We start from the raw sequence: 14,071 nt of genomic DNA on the forward strand, positions 1-14,071 counted from the left end.
AACGCTGCCACCACATATGAACGCTGCCATCACATATGAACGCTACCACCACATATGAACGCTGCCATCACATATGAACGCTGCCATCACATATGAACACTGCCATCACAAGTTGGATGTGTTCATATATAGGTTGAAGACTTTTATTTGACCAAGGACCCCAGCTGACAGATTGCCAGTGTCCATGTGATCAGTGCAGGGAGCTCCCCTCCATCCGTGTTTGAATCTATTTGGTGGCATCCTCCCTCCTCGGCGGACCTCCCTCCTCGGCGTCCTCCCTCCTCCCCGTCCCGGCTCCCGTGCGCCTCCGCTCTGAACACAAGAGGAAATAATCCTCGAGTTGTGATGGCGGCGGCCATCTTTTTGTAGCCCGCCGCCCGTTTTTCCTAAAACATTCCCGATTTTCCTGGGACAAACGCAAAATCCTGGGAAATTAATCGGGACGAGCTCCGATCGGGACGAGGGTCCCAAAATCGGGATTGTCCCGGGAAAATTGGGATTGTCCAGGGAAAATCGGGACTGTTGGCAAGTATGGTGTCTGTTTACACCCGTCTACTTGGAATCTTATGTGATCCACTGAAAGAAAACATAAGAGAATCCGTTCACCTCCATTTGGGTGGATTGGATTGGAGGGCAGTAGGGTGTAAATGGACAGTGAAGTCCATTTACATCCAACTGCCCATAGAGCAGAACGGAATGTGACTTGTCATTCACCCACTCCACTCAGCTCACCGGGGGATAAGCAGACAGATCCCCTGCTGAGCAAAAGGATTCTGCCTGAGTGAAAGGGGCCTTACAGATTACTTTGCTGGATTGCAGTACTGGTTGGAGTACTGCTTGGACCTTGAAGAAGGGGACATACCCCGAAAGCTTGTCCTGAATAAGCCCCAGAATCTTTTTGGGCATGTTTTATCAGTGCGAATTTGCTGCACAACAATACGCTCTGGTAGCCATTTTTGGGTGCCATTAACAAATAATGGTTGTGCATTGTGCATTTGTGAAATGTGCAACAAAATGCAGGTTTCGTGTTTGTTTTGTCTCACGTACAGAATAATTGAAGTGTGAATGGCTCCTTAAGCTTAAACCAGCTACCTGTACCTTTTCCAGAACTCCATTGCAGGCATCAATGGAGTCAAGCTCCGTCAAGCTCCATGATCCCAGGGCCTCAAGCAGCAGACTATACTGGACAGGCAGACTTCTTCTATGTCCAAGCATTTGCACCAAACACATGCAAAGGCCTTTACAATTCCTCAGGCTGCAACCCAGGGGTTGGGGGTGGGGGGAGTGTTCACATCGTCTACCCCAAATATTTAGACTCCCCCACAGCATGCTGCACCAGTGGCAATAAACCTCTTACTGGTTTGCTAAGGGAAATATAAATAGCCATAACTCAGTTTTACTGTAGCTCCTCACTCAGTCATCCTTATGGCCCGTACACACGATCCGAATATCGTACGACAGATTGTACGGCCATTACCGCTTAATAGTCGCAAGTAAAAATTGAATAGGTAGATAGAGTCACGAAAATTCTGGTATGACAGAAAAAAAAAAAATCGGAAGTGATGTCATGTGTTGTAATATATTTGTATTGCATTTTCAGACGACAACTATACTGATTAAATGGAAATCGTATGATGTGGAATCGTACGAGGAAAATTTTCGTGCGTGCCCGATCGAATAAGATCAGATGAACGGCCGTGATCGGCTGTCGAACGTAGTGTACACACGATCCGAAAATCGGACGATCCTTCCTCGGACGACCGTTTTCGTACGATATTCGGACCGTGTGTACGGGCCATTACTTGTAAACAACAGATCTCAAAAAGAGGCTCGGTCCTTAAGTGGTTAAAGTTTATGTGCGTGTAAAGGCAGGTTTCCCAATACTTTTGGTAATATAGTGTAATTCACTGACTAACTGAGCCTTCTTCCTGCCATGGCTCTCATGTATGTGTAGCCCTGGATGAAAAGTCCTCACGCCTATGGGTAGATTAGGAAGGCCATTGTTTCTAAGACACTACATGGAGTCCTATTACAGAGGAACATCCTCTGACTGACATGCGAATTCCTCTCAGAATGGGTACAGGGAGGGGGCGTGGCTTGGAAGGCAGCGCTGATTGGCCACGCCTAGAAAATCCAGAAAGTTTACAGAACATTAGGAGCGCTCCTCTAAGAGAAGACACAAAGGAGGAGAGGACAGGAAGGCAGGAACCATGACTCTAGCGTCTCTCATTTCTTTCCTGAAAAGTAAGGAGTCCATCATCTTCAATGCTATAATAGCTCTGCTGACAGTGGGCGGCCAGCAGTTGTTCTCCTTCTTCGCCTTCAGCTGCCCATGCAGCCCCACTGATAACCTGAGGTATGGACTGGCTTTCCTGGGGGTGCCCGCTCTGCTCCTGTTTATTGTGGGCATTGTGTTTAATGACAACACGTGGAGGTTGTTCATGGGGACCACGTACGACGTATCCATCCGGGAGATCAGCCGCCAGAGCCTCCTGCTAAAGTACAAGCTCCTGTGCTTCGTGCTGGGGAACATCCTGGGCAGGTCTCTGGTGGCTCCAATCACATGGCTGGCGGTGACCCTACTGAACGGTGCGTATTATACGTGTGCGGCCAGCGAGTATGCCAACGTACAGAGATACGACATCCTGAAAGTCATGAGTGTGGAGGACAGGAGGAGGACCCTCGCTCAGTTCCCGTGTTCGCAACTAGTACTCAGCAACTTTACCAGAGTCCGGGAGGAGGTAGTGCTGGAGCTCAAGTACCAGTCTCAGGTATTCCCTCATCATTCTAGGGAAAGGATGCCAATCAGTGCTATGTGCATGCCAATTACTTCCCCCATCAGGCTATTAGAAAGATAAAACCTTCTTTTTTTTTTTTCTCTTGTGTATCCAAACTAAAAAAAAGCACCAAAAAACGCAGGTGCGTTTCTGATACGTTTTAGCCACATTTTTGATGCGTTTTTCATTCATTTAACCACTTGTCTACAGGCAGAGCCGGACTTACTATTGGGCTTGACTGGGCTTAACCCCATGGGCCCCACCCAATAAGGGGCCACGCGGCGCCCATGCTATAGCCGAAAGACAGGTACAGCGCGGACGCCAATAGCCGGGAGGGCGTCCCTGGACGTCCTCCTGTTTACTTCCCCGCTGCGCGCCGCCGTGGGCACGCAGGAAAGTTCTGTGCTGCCTGTGTCCCTTAGACACAGCCAATCACAAATCGTGCTAAATGGCCAATCACAGCGGCCATTTAGCACTCAATCGGAGTGTCCAATGGTAGGTGATCTCATATGAGATTATCTCTCATCGCCGGCTCTCCCTCCTCACACAGAGACAGCGTGTGAGGAGGGAGAGCTTCCATGCTGCAGAGTAAGTGAACACTCACACTAGCTACAGTTACACTACACAACATAGTGCCATCTGTCCCCAGTGCCACCTGTCCCCAGTGTCACGTGTCATCAGTGCTACATATCATTGCCACCTGTCAGTGTCACGTGCCATCTGTTATCAGTGTCACGTGTCATCAGTGCCACATATTAGTGCCATCTGTCATCAGTGCCACGTATTAGTGCCATCTGTCATCACTGCCACATGTCATCAGTGCCACGTATTAGTGCCATCTGTCCCCAGTGCCACCTGTCCCCAGTGTCACGTGTCATCAGTGCTACGTATCAGTGCCATCTGTCATCATTGCCACCTGTCAGTGTCACGTGCCATCTGTTATCAGTGTCACATGTCATCAGTGCCACGTATTAGTGCCATCTGTCATCAGTGCCACGTATTAGTGCCATCTGTCATCACTGCCACATGTCATCAGTGCCACGTATTAGTGCCATCTGTCATCAGTGCCACATATTAGTGCTATCTGTCATCAGTGCCACGTGTCATCAGTGCCATCTGTCATCAGTGCCATGTGTCATCAGTGCCACATATTAGTGCTATCTGTCATCAGTGCCACGTATTAGTGCCACATGTCATCAGTGCCACGTATTAGTGCCGTCTGTCATTAGTGTCATCAGTGTCACGTGTCATTGGTGCCATCTGTCATCAGTGCCACATATTAGTGTCATCAGTGCCACGTATTAGTGTCATCTGTCATCAGTGCCACATATTAGTGTCATCAGTGCCACGTATTAGTGTCATCTGTCATCAGTGCCACATGTCATCAGTGCCACATATTAGTGTCATCTGTCATCAGTGTCACGTTTTTCAAGCTTCAATCAGTGGTCATATAAATAGATTATTACGTTTTTTTAACATGTAACACTGCCTATGGTACCAGTCAACATTTTGTTCTATTTAAAGTAATGTATAGAAGGTAGGGCCCAAAAGTGACTCAAGCCCAGGGGCCCCCACCACCCTAAGGCTTGCCCTGCCTACAGGGCACTTCCACCCCCTTCCTGCCCAGGCCCGCTTTCAGAGCTGTCACTCTTTAAATGACAATTGCGTGATCATGCTACACTGTATCCATGTGACATTTTTAGCATTTTCTTCACACAAATAGAGCTTTGTTTTGGTGGTATTAACCACTTCAATACAGGGCATTGTAACCCCCCCTCCTGCCCAGGCCAACTTTCAGTTTTCAGCACTGTAACACTTTGAATGACAATTACGTTGTCATGCAACACTGTACCCAAATTCAATTTTTATCTTTTTTTTCCCCACAAATAGAGTGCACTGCCATGCTTTAACTGACAATTGCGCGGTCGTGCGACATTATACCCAAACAAAATTGACGTTCTTTTTTTCTCACAAATAGAGCTTTCTTTTGGTGGTATTTGATCACCTCTGCGGTTTGTATTTCTTGCACTATAAACAAAAGAAGAGTGACAAGTTTGAAGAAAACACTTTTTTACTTTTTGCTATAATATCCCAATTATTATTTTTTTTTTTTTTTTGGAAACATTTTTTTTTTCTTCAGTTCAGGCCGATTTATATATTCTTCTACATATTTTTGGTAAAAAAAAAATGCAATAAGCGTATATTGATTGGTTTGCGCAAAAGTTATAGCGTCTACAAAATAGAGGATTAATGGCATTTTAATTTTTTTTACTAGTAATGGCGGCAATCTGCGATTATTATTATTTTTTTTTTTTTATCGTGACTGTGATATTGTGGTGGACATATCAGACTCTTGACGCTATTTTGGGACCATTCACATTTATACAGCGATCAGTGCTATAAAAATGCATTGATTACTGTATAAATGTCACTGGCAGGGAAGGGGTTAACACTAGGGGGCAATCAAGGGGTTAAATGTGTTACCTAGAGAGTGATTCTAACTGTGGGGGGAGGAGACCGATCGGTGTTCCTCTGTACTGGGAACACACCATCGGTCTCCTCTCACCTGACAGGACGTAGATCTGTGTGTTTACACACACAGATCCACGGTCCTGCTCTGTTATCGGGCAATCGCGGGCGGACATCGTGCATCGGCTCCCGAGTGACGCAGCAGGCGTGCACCCCCTAGACGGCCGGGAAGCTGAGGACGTCATATGATGCCCGCCCAGGATGGGAGATCCCTTCTGCGGACGTCATTTGATTATGGCTGGGATGGGAAGTGGTTAACCACTGGTGGGTTTTTTTTATTTAAAAAACAAGACCAAGAATTTTGGAGAAAAAACGTTTTTTTCTTAGTTTCTGTCAGTAAACTTTGTAAATAAGTAATTTTTCTTGTGCGCTGATGAGGCTGCACTGATGAGGTGGCACTGAGGCGGTACTTATGGGCCCTGATGAGGAGGCACTAATATGCTGCACTGATAGGTGGTACTTGTGGGCACTGATCGGCTGCACGGATAGGACGCACTGATTGGTGGGTACTGATTGCTGGCACTGGTGGTGCTTTATTGTAATCAGGGCACTAAAGAGGAAGAGTTAAAGAGGAGTTCCAGCCCGGGTGAAAAAAATGAAAAGACAGCACTTACAAATACTGCAGCTGCTGACTGTTTTAATATAAGGACACTTCCCTGTCCAGGGAGCCCGCAGTGTCAAACCCCCCCCCCCGAAGCCGATTTGTCCATCAGCTCCGGGTGCAGGTGCCGGCATCCAAAACTTTGGAAGATTTCCCCTCTATTACTTTTCTTGGAACAATCCAGGATTTGGGATTCTTTTACTTTCACTTTCATTCTAATCTCTCTCCACTCTATCCAAAACTAAAAAAAAGTTTTGTCTTTAGTTAGACTTTAATGCAGTAAACTACAAATGCATTACAAGCAGACACCTGATTCTTTCCCATGTGGCTGGTTCACATCTGTGTGCTGCAGTTTAGAAACTTTACAAGCCCATCCACATCTACAAGTGTGAATCCAACCCTACTCCATTGTGTATTGTTGTATGCATTATTGTGTAGATAGGTCGTACATATACAAGTATTTATTAGGGAGAAACTCCTAACAATCATGGCATGCGAGTTGGAAATGATTATGACAGCCGGCGGTTCTGATGAAGAAACCGCCTGGTTCTAGAATGCAGAAGTTGCATAACATGACATTGCTCAGACAACCAAATGACATTGCCAAGCTTGCAAAACCACACTTTCTAGTGTCTTAAAAAAAAAAAAAAACCTGTCAAACAAAGTTTTGCATAGAGGTCACCCACCTGCCTTTTGTCTCTCTTGTAATTCTTTAAACCTACATTCCCAGCTCTGCCCAATGATTTTTGAATATTTTTTTGTTATGGCGAGACTTTGCTGCAGCAGGAATAGTTAGGGCTTATTCTACATTGAGCTGCTTTAGGCTCGGTTCACACTATTACGAATTGGATGCGGGATCCCCGCATTCAATTTGCTATAGCAGGAGATTGTGAATGGCTCTCTATGGAGCCAGTTCATATATCTCCGTTGTGGCTCCGGTGCAAATTTGCACAGGAGCCCTGTGCGTCTTTTAGTCCATTTTCAGGTCCGAATTCAGCCCAAAATTTGGGCTGAAATCACACCTAAAACTGTGAACGAGGACGCACAGGACCCCTGCTGGGAGCCGCATCAGTATTAGGTGTTGAACCGAGCCTCAATCTGCATTGATCAAAGCAGGCTCAACAAAAGGGAATTGACAAGGAAAGCATTTATTTTCCAGTTTTGTCCTGCTAACATCATAGTGCTGAATTGAGGGGGGCTGTGGTGTGGTGTGCAAAAATGTAGATAGCAGAGCAACGCGCCCGCTACATGGCACTGCAGTGTGACACAACACACTGTGCTCCATAGATATGAATGAAGTGACATTTGTTGCGACACTTCAAAAGCATTAATAAAAAGGTAAACCATACTGTGTGGTCTAAATACGCTAAGCACCGCCCCATCACAACTGATTAAAGCAGTAGTAAACCGCGGAAAAAAAAACATGCAAGACAATAGCATAATGTGCTAGTATGCATTGCATACTAGCACATTATGAAATACCTTAGAACGAAGCCCTGCAGCGGCGCCTGGTCACCCTTGAGGGAGTTGATATGTTCCCTCTGCGTTTCTTCCGGGATCGCTGGCTCCGGTGCTGTGAGTGGCTAGAGCTGTGATGACGTCACTCCGTGCATGCGCGGGAGACCTCCATTGCGGCAAGTTTTGGCAGGATGCGCCGCTGACATCAGCAGCTGCATGCAGGGTCAATATCTCCTAAACCGTACAGGTTCAGGAGATATTCTTTTTACTTACAGGTAAGTCTTTTATTATAGGCTTACCTGTAGGTAAAAATGTCCAAGCGGGGGGGATAAAACCACTTTAGGACACACTTCACACTGTCGCGACTTGGGATCCGACTTGTGAGACCCCAGATCGCATGACATGTGAAATCCTATGTTAGTTGATGAGAGCTGTCTTAATTAGCGCTACTGAAGTAGCTGTCCGAGTTTAGAAACAGTTCCTGTACTACTTCAAGGCGACTTCTATCTGACTTGTGCCCATAGACTTTAATGGAAATCCCCTCCAAGTCAGATCTTCATCTAGATTGATGGGATTTGGATCCGACAATACAGGAAGATTACCTAAGCATTCCCGAAAGTCGCTTCTAAAGTGGCATCAAGTCACATTAAAGTTGCACTGAAAGGTGCGCGACTTTCAGGTCACAGCAGTGTGAACTGGGCCTTAGTTTTCAGGCTGGTATGAACAAGCCCTTGCACTTCATGGTAAAGAGGGGCAGCATTGGAAGATATATGATATATGACACCAAACCATATACTTAATACTTTTTCTACAAAATAATCCTTATACATCCACTACTTAATGGCTCTGTAAACTTTTTTTTTTTTTTTTTTTTCTTTAGGAATTTGTTTCTTACTGTGTTTTTGTGCTTTTTTGTAACATCCACTGTAAGCTCCTGAACCTTTCTTTTTTTCCCCCTAACCTCTGGGGTGAGCAGTGCACTAATATGCATTAATATGCAGTCATGTACACTACAAATCCCAGAGTTCATAGTGCCTAGTTTATCTCGAGAGCAAGCAAGAGAGAGCAGCTACTTTCTTACGTACAGTGGCACCATGGAGGATGAACATACCAGAGTTTAGTGTCAAAGTAAAAATGGAGACCTTATTGCTGGATCTGCTGAATAAATACTGCTATCAATCTGCCCAATGAGGTGGGAGAGAGCCATTGTTATCGGGCACAGTACTGGATTGAGATCAGGCTCAGGTAAGTATAAGAGGGTAGAATCCTCACATGGTTGTACACCTTAGACATGAATTATGAACAAAGCATATCCCTCTATCGTCTGTACTTGTCTCTATCCAGAGCACTAATGCCGCGTACACACGAGCGGACTTTACGACAGACTTTGTCCTTCGGACTTTTCGACGGACTTTGCGAATAAACGGACTTGCTTACACACGATCAACCAAAGTCCGAGGGATTTGTACGTGATGACGTACGACCGGACTAAAACAAGGAAGTTCATAGCCAGTAGCCAATAGCTGCCCTAGCATCGGTTTTTATCTGTCGGACTAGCATACAGACGAGCGGACTTTTCGACCGGACTCGAGTCCGTGGGACAGATTTGAAACATGTTTCATTTCTAGGTCCGTCAAACTTTTAAGAAAAAAAAAGTCCGCTGGAGCCCACAAACGGTCGAATTGTCCGACGCTGACTCAGGTTCGCCGGACCAAGTATGCCGTAAAGTCCGGTCGCGTGTACGCGGCTTAAGTGTCATTTCCGTCTGCTGCTTCGTTCCTTTGCTATATGCACACTTCTGGGTCCTTACTGATAAATTGTCCCTCCCTGTCTTTCAGGACAGCCACAATGAGAGACCTTGGCTCTTCCTCTTCGGTTGGAAACACTGCGCCAGCCCCCATAAATTTCTACCTCCCCCTGCCAGCCTCAGTTATTTGTGTTTCCCCTGGTGGGGAGACACTGCGCTGGAACCAGGCCTCAGTCAGTCAGAGAGACTGGGGGCTGTATATTTCTAAGTCCCTGGTAAGGAGACAGAGGTTCTCCAGGGCAGCAGCATGGTACTCACCGGCCGCATCTTTGTTTGCCACGTGCAGGTGGAAGTCTGGGGGCCCACTATCACAGCCACAGGGCTGCAGGCAGGGAGGCATCACCGTTCCCCCTGTACAGCGTACAGGCCGCAGTTTGGAACCAACCAGGCGGGCCGGACGGTGGGTGACGTCATTTCTGGGGGGGGGGGGGTCGGGGGGGTTTGCGGGTGTTTTCCCTTTGACCCGCGACTACTTCCGGGTCGCGGGGCTGATAGGGGGCCGGGCAGAGGCTGGAGATGAGTCGGAACACAGCACAGGCGGTTAGAAGACTCCACAGGCAGCACCACCAGCATGTCGGAAGCCGATGCTCCGACAGCGCACAGCGATGCCAGCTCCAGCCATCCCAAGGTAAGGGCACCCTGGGGAAGGGTCCTCTCTACCTAGGATTTCCCTCCGCCACCATGGTTCCTGTAGTGGGGGGGCCCCCCTCTAGGTGGTTAGAGGAGGGGGGAGACCAAGTCAGAAAACTACTGAGAAAAAAGACACGCATAGCTCTAAGAGAAAGTGCGCCTCTTGTAGGGTCACCCTAGGGGAGGCTTGGAAGAAAGTGCTATGTAAAAATTGCATTGATGCACTGGTTAATGAAAGAGCATCAGAGCAGGAGACTGGGTTAGCGGCATCGGTTAAAGAGTTGTCATCAACTTTTCAGTCTTTTAAAACCTTGTTTGAGGGTTTACAGTTTCCCGTTAATCCCTCACCCGCATCACAGAGTACAACCCCGCCTCTTGCACAGGGCTCTGCATCTTCCCAACCTATGGCCAGTGCTTAGGCAGAGGAAACTGTGGGGCCTTCCAATGAGGAGGCTAGGGAGGAACCAGACAGTGCTACCTCCGGTTCTCAGGACGAATCGGACAGAGAGAACCGGGACGGGGAGTCCATGAAACCCTCAAGATACAAACTGTCCCTTGACGAGGTAGAGGACCTTTTAGGGGCAGTCTATACCACCCTGGGTATCCAGGTAGACAAGAAACCCTTCTTTTCCAGGTCCTTGAAAAGGTTTCCGTCTTTCGGATGACCCTGCGTCAATCTGTAACAAGAACCCCAAACTGGACGCAGCATTCTCGCAAGTTTCCAGAAAAACAGATCTGGCCTTCGAGGATTTAGCGGCTCTGATGAATACCATGGACAAGAAAATTGATTTCCTTCTAAAAAAGACCTGGGAATCAACTCTGGGTAATCTGAAACCAGAGATGGCGGTCACAGTGGTGGCTCGTAACCTCGAACATTGGCTTACACAGATTCAGGCCCACACTGAGGCAGGTACGGCAAAACAAACCATTTTGTCATCCTTTTCCAACTATTTTGCGAGGGGTAGCATATATAGCGGATGCTTCTGCTGAGTCTATTCGCAAGTCTGTCAGAACCGCTGCACTACCGAATTCAGCCAGAAGAGCCCTCTGGCTCAAAACATGGCCAGGCGACAATGCCTCTAAGATTAAATTATGTGGCATTCCACTGACGGGGGGGATCTTCTATTCGGCTCAGGTCTGGAAGCAGTATTGGACCGCACAGCCGATAAGAAAAAGGCGTTCCCATTGAAACGGAAACCCCCAACTCAGACCAGGGGGGTGAAGATATGTGTGGGTAGGGGCAAGTGGCGCTACCTATATGGGTACGTATCTGTTATGTATTAGCTATATAGCTCAAAATTAGTTATGTGCTCTCCTAGTAGTGAATAAGTGTGCTTGGGCAAACCCGTGTAATAAAGTGTATATATGCCCAATGGGATAATTATCCCGTAACAAGAAACCCGATTTACCACCAAAGTGTATATGTATATACAAATGTGACAGAAATTATCATCAGTACCATTAATTGTAAATAATAAATAAATATGACTGCACACAACTCTCTCCTATTCTATAAAGGATTAACCTTACTTTACAATTTGTTCTTATACTTCCTACAGTGGCTAATATAGAGTCTTTTATTCGTCCACATCCAGTGCCATCCACTGGTTACATATTGCCACTAAATATCCATTGTGCACAATTAACGTGACCAACCAATCTATATATATATATATATATAAATAAAAATGTGTATATAAAGTGATCCGTTGTTTCAAAAATATACCAGTTGTAACACAGTTGTAATATATAAAAAATTGTGGATAAAAATCAATATTATGAAAGTTCTATCTTGAAGATATTTCATTCAAAAAATTCCTGCGTGAAGTGACTGTGGTGATGACAGTTGAAATCCAGTGACTTAGGTGCTCCCCCTCAAGGGTCCCCACTCACCCGCTCCCTGCACCCCTGCAGGGGTAAAAAGCATCTGGTATCCTCGCTTCTTTCTTGGAATCCGATGTAGTTGTCCACTGGGGTTATCCTTAGGGGGCTTCCACTCCAGGTGTAACTGTCCTTCAGGTTTAGGCTTTATCCTGCAGGTAGAAGACAGAGGATGCAGCATGCTGGATCAGACCTTTTCAGACCAGGGGGGGTTTTGTCCTCAAAAAAGAACCCCCCCCCCCAAGCCTGATGGGGGAAAAGAAGACTTGGGGCCAAAGGTGTAAGGGCAAATGAGGAGCGATTTTTCTCCCTCCTGAGCAGCCCCGTAAAAACCAATGACCCACTGGTTACAGTGGGAGGAAGACTGGGGGCCTTCCTTCCACAATGGGAAGCAATTTCCCCCAACATATTTATCCTGGGGATCGTAAGAGGGGTACTGTCTACACTTTACAGAGCCCCCCTCCACGACGAAGCCTAGTCACGCTTCTCCCCAGATGTCCCGCAAAGGCAGAAGCCCTCCTGGGGGCATTAAAGGAACTACAGCAACAGAATGTAGTCTGCAGGGTTCCAAAAGGGGAGGAAGGGAGGGGCTTCTATTCACACGTTTTTGTGGTAAGAAAGCCCTCAGGAAGCTAGATTAATCCTAAACCTGAAACCCCTGAACCGATCAATTGCTTACAAAAGGTTTCGGATGGAGTCTATATTCACAGTCAGGGCGTTACTACCCCAGAACTGTTATATGGTGTCATTGGATCTCAAAGACTACTACCTCCACGTGCCTATTGCAGAAACTTTTCAAAAGTTCCTGCGCCTAGCTGTGAAGGTAGAGGAAGAAACCATTCATATGCAGTTTCAGGCCCTGCCATTCAACCTAGCCTCTGTACCCCGAGTATTTACAAAGGTCATGGCAGAATACTCAGGGGAGTATCAATTATTGCATACTTGGACGATCTACTCATCTTCGCAGTATCTCCAGAACAGCTAATCAGGGATCTGGTGCTAACAAAACAAACCCTGACAGGGCAGGGATGACTGCTGAACTTGGAAAAATCCAGTTTATTTCCAGCTCAGCAAATCTATCTGGGATACCTGCTGGACTCAGCAAAGTTGAGAGTTTTTTCTCCCAGAGGAAAAAATACTAAAGGTGGATAGAGCGGTAGCTTCCCTCCAAAACAACCAGCGGGTATCAATAAGGGCAGAAATGTCAACCCTGGGCTTACTGACTTCTGCCATCCCGGCGGTCCAGTGGGCAGGCCTACACTTCCGTCCCCTGCAGGCCTTTGTTATAAAACTGTGGGACCACAGCCAGGAGTCAATAGACACCCTGCTTTCAATTCCCCCTCGGGTCAAAAGATCCCGGCAGTGTTTCTAAAGGAGGAAGAGAATGTAGTGGCCGAATTCCTCAGCCGGAAACAACTGAGAGAAGGCGACTGAGTCCTCAATCAGGAAGTCTTTGAACTTTTAGTCAGGAGATGGGGAGGGGGGCCCCAGAGGTGGACCTATTTGCTTCAAGCAGCAATGCAAAGACCCCATGCTTCTTCTAATTAAACAGATGGGGAAAATGCTCTAGGAGTAGATGCCCTGGCTCAAAGCTGGCACTTCAAAACTTGCTACGCCTTCCCACCTCCATTTCTACTTCTGGCTGTAAGAAAATTTCAGGTAGAAAACATCTCTCTAATCTTAGTGGCTCCACACTGGCCCAAAAGGGCTTGGTTTTCGATCCTCAAGCAGTTGGCAGTGGAACCCCCATGGCTCCTTCCGCTTCGAAAGGATCTCCTATCACAGGGCCCAGTTCTCTGTCCCCAGGTTCACCGCTGGAACTTAGCGGCCTGGCTTCTGAAGAGGAAATACTAAAAACCAGGGTTTTTTCTGACCAACTAGTAGCCACCCTTCTCAATAGTAAGGAGACGCGCCGAATCTACCAGAAGGTTTGGGGGAGCTTTAGAGAATGGTGTTTAGAGTACTCCTTTAAGGTGCAGAGCCCTATAGCAGTCTTGGAGTTTTTGCAATGCAGAGCAGATAAGGGGCTAGCCACCAGTACCCTTAAGAGCCAGGTCTCAGTGCTCAGCGTGTATTTAGAGAAATCCCTGGCCACCAACGCCTGGGTGGTCAGATTTCTCAAAGTGCTAGCAAGGCAAAGGCTAGTGCAGGGTCCTTCCTTCCCTAAGTGGGACCTTTCCCTGGTCTCACAGGCCCTAACGGAGCCTCCATTTGAGCCTTTAGAAGATTGTGCTCTAAAGGACTCAACTTACAAAACCGTTTTTTTTGGTGGCAGTGACCAGCGCTAGGAGGGTCAGCGAAATTGAGGCTCTTTCAGTTAGACCCCCCTTTTGTGTTATTTTTTTGGATCGTGTCGTTTTTAAGAGTGATCCGGCTTTTTTACCGAAG

The 14,071-nt window shown here is 46.9% G+C and overlaps 2 protein-coding genes across 2 annotated transcripts in view; one reads left to right on the forward strand and one right to left on the reverse strand.

The window, feature by feature from the left end:
• TRAPPC3L (trafficking protein particle complex subunit 3L) overlaps positions 1-14,071 on the reverse strand; it is a 184,995-nt gene that overhangs the window by 161,049 nt on the left and 9,875 nt on the right. The window lies entirely within an intron of this gene.
• Positions 2,119-14,071, forward strand: part of CALHM4 (calcium homeostasis modulator family member 4) — a 41,476-nt gene continuing 29,523 nt past the window's right edge. Inside the window, exon 1 of the mRNA XM_073627122.1 lies at positions 2,119-2,771. Within this exon, the coding sequence (XP_073483223.1) occupies positions 2,211-2,771 (561 nt within the window). The 5' untranslated portion in view covers positions 2,119-2,210. The remainder of the gene's footprint in view (positions 2,772-14,071) is intronic.

This window comes from Aquarana catesbeiana, linkage group LG04 (genome assembly GCF_042186555.1).
Source record: "Aquarana catesbeiana isolate 2022-GZ linkage group LG04, ASM4218655v1, whole genome shotgun sequence".
Taxonomy (NCBI): domain Eukaryota; kingdom Metazoa; phylum Chordata; class Amphibia; order Anura; family Ranidae; genus Aquarana; species Aquarana catesbeiana.